The sequence below is a fragment of the Kogia breviceps genome, chromosome 11 (assembly GCF_026419965.1).
Source record: "Kogia breviceps isolate mKogBre1 chromosome 11, mKogBre1 haplotype 1, whole genome shotgun sequence".
Classification (NCBI taxonomy): Eukaryota; Metazoa; Chordata; class Mammalia; order Artiodactyla; family Physeteridae; genus Kogia; species Kogia breviceps.
The window spans coordinates 97,496,359-97,508,682 of record NC_081320.1 but is presented as its reverse complement, the minus strand read 5'-3'; the positions used below and the strand labels follow the sequence as shown (position 1 = coordinate 97,508,682).

The following is a 12,324-nucleotide window of genomic DNA, read 5'->3' as shown; positions in this document are numbered from 1 at the left end:
TATGAAATGATAACTAAGTGTAACCGTAATACCCTATTTATGACATCAAGCGGAAGATTCGTTCTTCATTCCGTAAATACTTATTTGGTATCAACTGTGCGCCATCCCAGGTTAGGGCTTCTCAGTCCCAGCGTGACTGACATTTGGGGACGATATTTCTTTGTTGAAGGGGACCGCCCTGCGCACTGTAGGGCCTTAGCGACATCCCTGGCCTTGACCCGGCAGAAGTCAGTAGCACCACCCCTCTCCTTCAGTGACGACCAAAAATGTCCCTGGCATTGGCAAATGTCTCCTGGGGGCCACAAGCACCCCCAGGGCAAACTGCTGTTGAGGAGATGGGAATGTAGTGATAAGGAAGACGAACGTCTGTCCTCCCGGAGCTGACAAGTGGGGGCCAGGGAGAGGGACAATCCCAATAAATATATCATAAAACATCAGACGGTGATACACATGATGAAGGAAAGTCAAGCGGGGTCAAGGGCCACAGGGTGCTGGAGGGGAGGGCTGTGTGGTGACAGCTGGGCTGAGTAGGGAGGAAAGGAGGCTACGGCTCCTGGAGGACCTGCCAGGTGGCCGTCAGACCTTTGTTAGCTTATTGTCGGTGGCATAAGGAGCCACGGGAGGCTTTCCATCAGTAGAGGGTGACAATATAATCCAATGCGTAGTAAAAGACTCTCTGGCTGCCGGATGGGCAGGAGAGAAAATGGAGACCAGCCAGGAAAGCTCTGACAGTGGCCCAGGTAGAGAGCAAGGTTAGGCTGGGGTGATGTCAGCAGGAACGGTGGTGAGAGGCCAGCCAGGTTAGACACGGCCAGATGTCATGGTCAGGTGGGAGACAGGTTTCAGAGGAAGAGTTCACTTGACTTGAGGGTGAGGTGGATTTGCAGTAAGAGAAAGGAAGTTTGCCTAAGTTTTTGCAACTGGGAGGGAAGTAAGGGTGGAAGAACAGATGGGGGTGGGGTGTGGGAGAAGGGACACCGAAATCAGAAGTCCTGTTTCAAACAGGTTCCATCTGAGACCCTGTTTACCCTCCAAGCCTGGGCGCCGCAATGGCAGGTGGATATACGAGGCCGGGGCCCAGGACAGAGGCTGGATGGGGGTATGAACGTAGGAGACTTCAAATGTGTGGACGGCGTTAAAGCCCATGGAAGGCAAGCGGTCGCCCGGAGAAGACGGAGAAGTCCAAGGATGTGCCCAGCCGCACAGGAACACTTCGCAGTGAGGCAGGGGCGGGGGATTCAGCAGAGAAGACCAAGAGAAGCAGCCGGTGAGGCAGGAGGACAGTGAGAAGCACGTGGCGGCCGGATGGTAAGCGACGAAGGTGCTTCACGGACTGAGCGAGCCAGCGGGTCACGTGGTGCTGAGAGGCGGAGCGGCCCGCAGACCGAGGCGGACCATTAAATCTGCCAAGGTGAAGAGCAACCTTGAAAGAACGGTGGCAGACAAGCATGGAGGACAGAAACCTGACTGCGGTGGGTTGGGGAGAGAAAAGGAGATGAGGACGTAAGAGTAGAGAAATCCTTCAAGGAGTCTTGCTCTGAAGGAGTGGAGAGTCACGGGGAGGAAGCCGGAAGGGGCTGCGAGGTCCAGAAGGAGTGTTTTCCCTTTAAGTTGGAGGGAATGAGCCCACAGAGAGGGAAACATCGACGAGCGATGATGCACAAGATGCGGTAACAGGAGAAGCAAAACCCTTGAGTTTTGTGCTCAAGAAGCAACTGGGCTCAGCGCTGACGTGGCAAGGTGGCCTTGGGCCGGACCGCGGACGGCGTACACGTGGCACTGGGAAGGGAAGGAGAGTATCTGTTACAGACGCGGGCAGGCCCGTGGGTTTGGCGGTCGCAGAATGAAGTAGAGTTGCCTTATTTTCTCCAAAAAGCCAACACCATCCCACGTGCGTGTCGGGGACGGGGTGCTGGGAGCGGGGGAGAAAGGAGGACGCCGGTCCCAGTCCCGCAGCAGGTGCAAAGTGAGCGGACGGCGGCGAGGAGGCAGGGGAACCGCGGTTGACACTGAGCTCCGCAGTTCTAAATCCGAGGTAACAAATCCGAAACACTCCAATCGGCAAGACAGCGTTTTGCCACCTCTGCCTTCTTCCGCGGTTCGGGCAGGCGGAGAGCTGAACGTAACCGGGTTTGGGGTCTTGCCAGGTGGCCGTGTGGGAGGGAAAGGGGGGACCAGGGCTGAGTGGCTCCTGACGAGCGGTTCCTGGGGTGGACCAAGGACTCATACAGATCACAGAGTCCAGGTCAAACTAACCTCTTAGCAACTAAATAAATTCAAGTGCATATTCGCTGATATATAAAGACTGGCTATGGTGAATATCAACATAGAATAATTTTAAAGGTGGGGAAAATATAAGAAGATCCTCAAGACATACTACCTGGGGTCAAAGGTGAGCACTTAAAAGTAGGGCCTTCCTACTACACACACAATTTCATTCTTCTGACAGCCAAGAATATATTATTAGTTCCAGATTTACAGGAAACAAGGTGCGTGTGGGAAGTTTTTCTTTAGGTAAATTGAGTATCTGACCTCTAATTATATTAGATTAAGATAGGCCCTGCCAAGAAATTAAGCTATGCCTCCGATGAGTCCACAGAGGATATGCACAATAAACAAAGCAGCAGCCTATCCCAAAATGAATTCCTCAAGTACCAATGAGAATATCTTGCTGGTTCTTCATTATTTCAAAACATGGCATCTCTGTGCTATACTAACACATCTAAGCCCAGCACCTGCCATCAGGCCATTGGTCTAGAAATGGTAGCTGTGATTATGACTCATAATTACTACGTGAAGACCCAACAATCTTCCTGTCTTCAGGGAACTCAGAGCCTCGCAGGAGAGACAGAAGATTTCGTAGCTGCCTTGTGGTGCACGGGAGGTGCATATGCTGTATGATGAAATACTCACGGTGCTATGGGAGTCTTAGAAGGGAGGCCCAGCCCAGCCGGATTTCGTGGCGGGAGGTGTGCAGACGGGGGAACGTTTGGTTTCCGTGAGCTAAGAGCTTCTAGGAGGACAAGTTAGCCTTGGCCGTGAGTAAGCGTGTGTCCCCGGCAGGGACAGCGTGACCTCGGCAGGAGACGATTTAAAGGCACATACCTTACCGCTAAGCCTCTCTGTGACGGAGTCAGTTCTTCATCCTTTCGAAACATCCCTGAGAAATAAAAATAGGCAATTTATCAATTATGATTTCTCCCAAGAAAAGAATGGTATTTCTTCCCATTCACACTTGCATTACTTTCCTCATTCTAAATTCATGTTATAATCCCAATTTTGGTCTAACTATTTGGCATAACTAGTCCTTTTCTTTCTCATTACAACACAGGCTCAATCATGTGAAAGGACCATCATGTAACCAAACACGCGTCTGGCTCTGGGCAAGATAAATAACACACGTCAGGGAACTAATTTGACTCTTTTCTAAAGGAAGGTATTATTACATTTAAAAATTCCCCAATGCTGTCATATTTAATAGTAAATACAATGACTTTTCAAAAGGAGGCATGAAAATGTTTCTATTATTGGACGATTCGAATGACTAACCTCAAAGGTATGGACAGGATAAAGCAAGGAAGGATTTCCTCACTCCTACGTGACTCTGGTGAATAAAACTGAACTCAGTATACCATCTTCACCCACTTCTTTACCTTTCCTCCAAACAGGAGAACATTACCTATGATTACACACCAACTTACTAAATCTGAAACCCAATTTAAAGGCCAGGGGAGGTCTAAGAAGCAACAACACACTCCGAAAATGCTTGTGGGTCTTCCCAAGCAGGTGGCACAGGACGGGTGTTGGATACTATGAGGCTACAAATCCATCCAGGCTACATATAAATGACTGTCCTGTAGAGAATCCTCCTTCAATCTCTGAAGAAACCAGAGTCTAACTCTTAGGACTCAGAATCCAGACTGCCGGCATTTGCCACGGCAAGGTGTCCATTCACTGAGGATACAGAATATGAATGTGTAAGTATTTGTACTAAAAGGATACATAAATGTGTGTGTGTGTTCACGTGTATAAGGGAGCGGGGCAGGGGGAAAACATGCAAATTTTAATAAAAATGTAACACAGAGATGAAGCAGGGATTAATAAAACTTGATTTAGACCAAGTGTCTATTTCCTTCATATTTCAAATTGGCACTGATGTGGGTCACGTGCCTGACTCACACGATTTCACTTTGTTTTTGTCACTGAACTGAATGCAAAATTAAGAATAAACAGTGAAAGAAAACAAGCGCACTTTAGTAACCTTAAGCAGAGTTCAACATTTTCCCTATCTTACCGCCATCCCTTTCTTTCCTCTAATAGAAAGTTATCATAATCTCTCAAACAAATGATGGTTGGAATATAACCTTTTCAGCGATGAAAAATTAATTTCCAAATTCTTACCATCGTGAATTTCATAAGCCAAACTAGTGATCTTCTGGGTAATTATCATCATGGGGCTATGACAAAACAGAAAATAAATATTTTAAAAGAAGAAATTTAAAATAACACTTATGATATGTGAAAGAGTTTTTATTCTGCTTATGACTACAAAACACTGACATTTTTTAATAAAAACAAGACCCCAAGGAATTTCAAAGAGAGAACTCCAGGGCTGCTATGTTTGGGGAAGCGACAGAAGACGGGATCTGGGCTTTCTCCCTTGCTTTAAGAAAAGGCTTCATCCTCTAAAGGAAACCCGTGTGAGCAGAGATGCAGCCCCACCTCCTCACTTCCTGCCTGTAACCTGAGGCCAGAGCTGAGGACCACACAGCCACCAGATGGGACCTCATCGCCCTACTCTCACTCAGTACTTTTCAATACTCTGTGCTGCCTTTTGCCTCACGGCTGAACTTAAAGATGGAAAGTAAGTCGCCTGGGAAAAGGGAATAGGTAGAAAATTAAAGGAGTTTGGGTAAGGAATGCGGAGCAAAACAGAAAGAGGGAAATGGGCAAAAAGAGAAAGGACGACCTCTACGTCCCTATTCCAGGAACCAGGCAAGGCGGGGGAGCAGCTGTTAAAACGTCCTGGGGCGGCGCTGAACGCACACAAGCCAGGTCGCTGCACACAAAGAGGACTTCAAATGTGTGTCACAAGTGAGAAAACGGCAACCGTTTTCCCACATTTCATAATCTCTAGTTGAAAGGATAACTTGCGAAGAAAAAACAAATCCACATAAGAAAACCCACCAGGCTACATTTTTATCCTTTACGTTAGCTTACAGACATTAGTATTAAAGAACGATTAACCCTAAGTTACTTGTTTATATTTTTGGAATCTCAGTAAAACCAGGAGGAAATCATGGAAGGCCTATCGCAGCCGGGGAGCGGCAGGGGGCCTCAGACCCACCGCGAAGACCCTGAGCTTCCCCCCCACCCCCACCCCGTGCCCACTGTTCAGAGCACAGACTGCCACCTTCACCAAAACAACCAGCATTTTTAAGCTTGTAAAGAAAGGAGGTAGGGCTTCCCTGGTGGCGCAGTGGTTGAGAGTCCGCCTGCCGATGCGGGGGACGCGGGTTCGTGCCCCGGTCCGGGAAGATCCCACGTGCCGCGGAGCGGCTGGGCCCGTGAGCCATGGCTGCTGAGCCTGCGCGTCCGGAGCCTGTGCTCCGCAACGGGAGAGGCCACAGCAGTGAGAGGCCCGCGTACCGGAAAAAAAAAAAAAAAGAGAGAGAGAGAGCGCTTCCCTGGTGGCGCAGTGGTCGAGAGTCCGCCTGCCGATGCGGGGGACGCGGGTTCGTGCCCCGGTCCGGGAGGATCCCACGTGCCATGGAGCGGCTGGGCCCGTGAGCCGTGGCTGCTGAGCCTGCGCGTCCGGAGCCTGTGCTCCACAACGGGAGAGGCCACAGCAATGAGAGGCCCGCATACCGGAAAATAAAAAAAGAGAGAGAGCGCTTCCCTGGTGGCGCAGTGGTCGAGAGTCCGCCTGCCGATGCGGGGGACGCGGGTTCGTGCCCCGGTCCGGGAAGATCCCACATGCCGCGGAGCGGCTGGGCCCGTGAGCCATGGCTGCTGAGCCTGCGCGTCCAGAGCCTGTGCTCCGCAACGGGAGTAGGTCACAAAAAAGTGAGAGGCCCGCGTACCGCAAAAAAAAAAAAAAAAAAAAAAAAAAAAGAAGAAAAAAGAAAGGAGGTGATTGGTGATTTCTCACCGTGTCAGCAACGTCATCAAGGGTTTCTTTTAAATGGTCCGACCACTGGCAAGAGATGCACAGACCTGGGCCTCCCCGAGAACTTACAGCTCACTGTCCTCACCTAACAGGCGAGATCTCCTAGAAAACCTGTCAGATGACGATTGCTCTTAAACTCAAAGTACTAACTGAGAGGATTCCTCTTGAGTTCCCTTAAAGGTCAGCTCCTACATAGACATCACTCACTCTCAGGAAATTATTCCTCGGCTAACCTATCCCCCAGGCTGCTTTCAACACCCAGCTGCCATTTTTTTTTTTTAACTCTGCAAGATATTTCACATGCCTTCGAGGATTATAAAAATACCTTGTAACTCCCACTTCCCTGGGGGAAAAGAATCATTTTTCTCACCTGCCTAATTCTCTTCATAGTTTAGTTAAAAAATGGATGAGAAAATACTCTTCGGTTCTAAATTTTAATTCTCACATCACCTTAAAACATCATAAAAACACCTGATAAAATAATTATTAAATTTATACTATCAATTGTTAGGTCCACATGCATCAGATGTTCCCCAAAGGCCAGTATGTGCGTCTCGAGTGCGTGCCCTTGCCGTGCCTACTGGGAGCCCCGCGCAATTTCTGCTCTATCAGGTGTGCGGGACGCAGGCTCTCGTGAACGTGAGCTGGGTCGGGGGCCAGAGGGGCTCCGAGGAGCACATGCTCCCTAACAGAGGCGGAACGAAGGCGGGGAGCAGACCCCCGTGCCCCCGACTCTCCCCAAATGCTGCTTCCTCCCGGAGCTGCTTTGCAAGGAGATCCCCGCCCCCTGCTCCAAGGTCTCAGCTTCACAGTCACTTCGTACAAGAGGCCCGTCCGTGGGCAGCTCTACCCCGGCAGCCACCTCTGCCCAAATGCGACACACGCCCTTCACTTTCATCTCAGCGTCTTGTTCATTTCCTTCAAAGAATTTTTCACATTCACGGGTGTTTCCTTCATCCAGTGATGGCTGTGTTTTAAAATCTGTCTTCCCTCTTTAGAAGGTCCCTGCTGTAAGGAGCTAACCGTCTTTTCCACCACGGATCCTCCAGTGCCAAGCACAGTGCCTGGCATAGGATGTGTGCTGAAGAAATATTTCTAAAATACCACATAAACGGAATCTTCTGAGTGTCCAGCCAAGGTCCATCACCCCTTCCGTAGGTTGATTACATTCCTTCCCTCCTGTCCGCTCTCCTCTGTGCTTGAACACAGGTACCAGGCTGCTCTGTAATTATTGGTTTATTTTCCTGTCACCACAAAACCCATGGACTCCTTAACAGCAGGAACACTGCCCTGTTCACCTCTGCACCCTCGGTTCCTGCTATATACTCGGGCTCAAAGTTGTGACTGGCTTGTAAGCACGTCTCACATCACTTCTCCGTTTCCTTAACTGATGATCGTTACCCCGGAACGTTTCCTTTGCTTTTAAAGGGGCGGCCGTTCCACAGCCTCTAGTCCAACCTGTCACAGGCTGGGATCAGAGGGTGGCTAATGTGACAGGAAAATGACAGAAGACAAAATCATTACAGAGTGACTATGAAGGAGCACTTTCTGAATGAAAGCAAAAAAGTACGAGGGGGAAGCTCGGCATGGGAGGAACAGGCTGACGAGAGCTCAGAAGAGTAAACCCGGGGGCAAGGCAGACGGATGAGTCCCACCCAGGCATGAGCCCGGCCCGGAGACGGAGCAGACTGACGGAGGCAGGGGTGGCGCGGTGCACAGAGGGCGCTTCCAAGTGGAAACACTCCCAGGGCGGACAACGAGTTGAACTGCAGTGGTTTTCCTAGCAGTGCACTTTGTTCACAAATACCTGAACGGCGACAATTAGAGTGACTCACGCAATTTGCACTTACACCTTCATTGACATTTTAACTACCTGTTTGCCTCCAATATCTAATCGCTTCCCGGGTCCTCGGCAGCCTGAGATAACGCGCAACGTGAATCAGACTCTCCTGTTTGCCTGGGGTGGAGGCTGCGAGGCGGAGTGGGGGGGGCAGGCGGTCGGCTTCCGGGCCTCCATGGAGTGAGGTCCGGGCCTGGACGGAGCCACCTGCACGTTCTGTACCATATGACATCACTAGATTTAGGTGGAACTACACATACCTTCTCCCCCGGCACTCTGCCACGAACATGGAAAAATATGCCATCTAGCTATTCAAAATAAATACCTCAACTGATGAAAAAGCTTCAGGTAATATAAAATAAGATGTAAAGAACTAAAAAACTCTAGACTTCTTATAATTTTTTTAAAAGGGTACAAATTAGCTTTGCTTTTTAACTAAAACATTTACATGCATTTTTTTTTCTCTACGAAGAAGGAGAATAATGGGATTTACTTCTATCACACAGTGAAACTCAAACTGTAGTGAAACATTATCAGAGAATGAATACTAAAAAAGAACCATCACTTTCTAGATTGTTCCATCATCTCCAGGAGACTGCTAAACTCGAACAATGCTGCTACAAAGCACCTACTAGGTAAAGGTCAGTTTGTCACCAGGGTACAAGTGACCCAGCAACAGAACCAAACTTACTTTTCCACTCTCAGGCATGTCTAATACACAGGCGTTCTCTCCTCCAAAACAGCAAAACCCCCTGAAACCGACAAACCCCAGGGACCTAACACCACAGGAATGTGCAGTGAGAGAGGATGGAAAAGGCTTCTGAGCCATCCATCCATCCCCTTTCCCCCCTCATTTGGAAAACAAGTATCTAATGAGCGCCTACAAGGCACCAGGTGCTGGAGACACAGCCGTGAATGAGAGGGCGTTCTCGTTCTTGTACTGGGGAGGGATGGAGAACAGACGAGCTTACAGGGAACTGCGTCGTATGCCTGCTGCTGTCCTGCTCTTCAGGGTGGGGGCGAGGGAGTGCCAGGACGCGGGTGAGGACCGGCCGCACCCGGGGGTGACGCTTCAAGAGAGCTTGAGTCAGGGAGCACGGCCTGGTGAGGCAAGTTCGCCAGCCCTCAGGTGGGTGTGACTGGGCTGCTGGAAGGCTGGCAAGGGCGCTGATGTGACGGGACGCGGCAAGTAAGGACAGGAGCAGACGGTGAGGGCAGACGGCGGGCAGGGGGCAGATGGAGGAGGCTTCTGCAGGGCACTGTGAGGGCACAGGCTGTGACCCAAGACACACTGGGAACCGTGGAGGGTGACGGGAGAGAACTCCCTTGGTTCTAAATGGGCATATTCCAGCTCTGGGGGGAAAGGACTTTGGGGTGCTGGGATGGGGCTAAGAGACGGGCGAGAACGGCAGCCCAGACCAGGGTGACGGCACAGGCCTCGTGAAATGGGCTCCAGCCACCTTCTGATGGCAAAGACAGCGTGATCTGATGAAGGTTTGACGATGGATCAGATACAGGGTCTGAGACCTGAAGCCACCGAGGTTTCTGGCCACAGCAAGAAACAGGAGGATGGGGCTGGCTGAGAAGGGGTGCAGGGGGAACAGGGAAGGGAAATCGGGAGCTCTGTGTTAGGCAAGTTCAGTGTGAGATGCTGACGGGACAACCGGGCGGAGACGTGGGGAACAGACAGGTGGACCCGCGAGTCAGAAAACAGGTCACGTCCCGACTCCAGTACTTATCAATTGTGGAGACAGGGGAGCTATTTAACTGCCCCCCCAAAAAAAATTATTATCTATAAAATGGGGATAATAGGGCTTCCCTGGTGGTGCAGTGGTTGAGAGCCCGCCTGCCGATGCAGGGGACGCGGGTTCGTGCCCCGGTCCGGGAGGATCCCACGTGCCGCGGAGCGGCTGGGCCCGTGAGCCGTGGCCGCTGAGCCTGCGCGTCCGGAGCCTGTGCTCCGCACCGGGAGGGGCCCCAGCGGTGAGAGGCTAAATAAAACAGCAATAGGACAAATACCATGAACAGTATCTGAGGCACAGCAGATGTTTGATAAAACCTTCGTTCGATAAATATCGGAACTGCTACTCAGCAGAAAGCATTGGAGGGCTGCAATAATTCACTGTAAAGTGCTGTCTCTGAAGGAGCTTTCTCACTAAATTAGGAGCTAAGCCGGTACACGAAGAGCTGCATAAAAAAGTGTTACGTGCTAAATGAGATATTTGAAGAAATGTGCAGAGAAATGAGAGATAACTTCAAACTAAGCAAACTGAGGGGGAAACACCTAGAACAGGAGTCACTTCATCTGGGCCTTTAAGAGCAGGGAGGTCTGGATGTGCAGGTAGGGTTGGGAAGGGTGTTCCCGGCAGAAAGAACCTGCTGCACAGAAGTGTGAGGACGTGAAAGGGGCTGCAGCATGGAAACGGGCTGAGAGGTGAGGCCGGGCACACGCCGTGCGGGCTCTGAAGGCCAGCGGTCAACGTTTTAGAGTCTTTAAGAGAGCACTGCAGATTTCCGATAAGTACCGTTACACCACACTGCTTTGTGAACAAACCTAAAATCGGGGAAAAGGCTCAGGGAGGGCGGGGAACGGACATACCAGAGCATATAACAGACCCGTGCCTGTTTACTCCCGGTAACTTGAACTACGCCGGTGGCAGCCGGACGGAACGCTTCCCCTAACCGAATGTAGGTCAAGGTGTCGGGAGACGCTCCCACGGGAGGAAGCGGGATAAATGGAACACTGCGGCTTATGGGCTGAATAATTTACATCAACTCTACTTATAACACAGGTACCGGGCACAGCAGAGCGGAGGACAGTGAAGAGCAGCAGAAACCTTCCAGGCCTCAGCTCAGAGAGTACAGAGAGACGGAATGGGGCTTTCAGACCAAATGGTCTCTCCCTTCCTCTGCCTGACGGCACTGTCACCCGCAAAAGTACTCAGCGCCCAGCGAAACGTATGGCGCAGGCTCAATAAATCTTAGCTGAATGAACACACGGGGGCAGCTGGTAATAAGATACTTACTGGTCATCGGATACTATCTGGTTAGCTCTAAAATATACTCTTGATTTCAATGGAAAATATGTCACGTATCTTTTTCATGGTGGATGCTTAACCAACCCTTCAGCTCCACAAAAATCGACATGTTCCAATCAGAACTCATTATCTTCCTGCCCCCAAAATATCTTTTTCTGCTTCCATCTACACGGATGCAAGTATTTACGTTTCTTTTTCTGTCTCAATACCACGTACTGAATATCGAGAGGGGCTTTTCCTCATTGACCTATAAGCCCAGCAGTTTCATTCTGTACATTTATTTGCCAGATCCACGCGTCTGTGTCTCTGTGCTGCCTTCTTGGATTTGGCTATTCCTATGTCAGTCCTACAATATTTAAATGATAGCTGCTTTACAGGCAGTGTATGTTTTTATATTGAATTTGCTACTCTCAAACACTTCTAGAGAAACTCTTCAATCTGTCTAATTTCCCTCAAAACCTCAACTTAAATTGCATAACATTACAGATTAACTAGAGAAAAAGGACCATCTTTACAATACTGACTGTTACTCTCTGAATAAACAAGATGTTTCTCCAGTCAGTCTTCTTTTATATCCTATAGTAAAGTTTCACAGTTTTCTATACAGAGGTCCCTGCATTTCTTTCTACATGTATTCTTTTTTTTTTTTTCGGTACGCGGGCCTCTCACTGTTGTGGCCTCTCCCCTTGCAGAGCGCAGGCTCCGGACGCGCAGGCTCAGCGGCCACGGCTCACGGGCCCAGCCGCTCCGCGGCATGTGGGATCTTCCCGGACCGGGGCACGAACCCGTGTCTCCTGCATCGGCAGGCGGATTCTCAACCACTGCGCCACCAAGGAAGCCCAACATGTATTCTTAAATATTTCATAGTTTTTACTGCTTTTGAAACTAGGATCCTTTTTCCATTATATTTTCTAACCGGTTATTGCTGATATAAAGGAAAGCTATTTCATTGTTTTATACTTCTCTGAGGCCAACGTGAAAGCTAACAACCTAGCTTTTCAACCTTTCTGCAAAAAGAAGCTTCTATTAAGAGGTGAGTCCCTTTTATCTAATCAACATTTTAAACATATATTGAACCTATTTCTCTCTCTCTCATTGCACACACATACACACGTGCGCGCACACACACACACAAAATCAGTGTTCCACACCTCTGCAAGTAACTCTGCCCTGTACAAAACAGTTCCCGTGCCGTTCCTCGGCAAGAGCTTGGCTTCCCTTTTCTAACTGCAGGGCAATGGGACAGCTTAGCACAAAGAATGGTTCCCTTTATTCAG

General features: G+C 49.7%; 1 protein-coding gene across 6 annotated transcripts in view; it reads right to left on the bottom strand.

Moving 5' to 3' along the window:
- MBOAT2 (membrane bound O-acyltransferase domain containing 2) overlaps window positions 1-12,324 on the bottom strand; it is a 284,313-nt gene that overhangs the window by 22,479 nt on the left and 249,510 nt on the right. For all 6 annotated transcript variants that reach the window (XM_067008179.1, XM_059078387.2, XM_059078392.2 and 3 more), the window contains 2 exons: window positions 4,402-4,457; window positions 3,106-3,160 (listed from right to left, as the gene is read on the bottom strand). In XM_067008179.1, coding sequence (XP_066864280.1) covers window positions 3,106-3,160; window positions 4,402-4,457 — 111 coding nt within the window. The remainder of the gene's footprint in view (window positions 1-3,105; window positions 3,161-4,401; window positions 4,458-12,324) is intronic.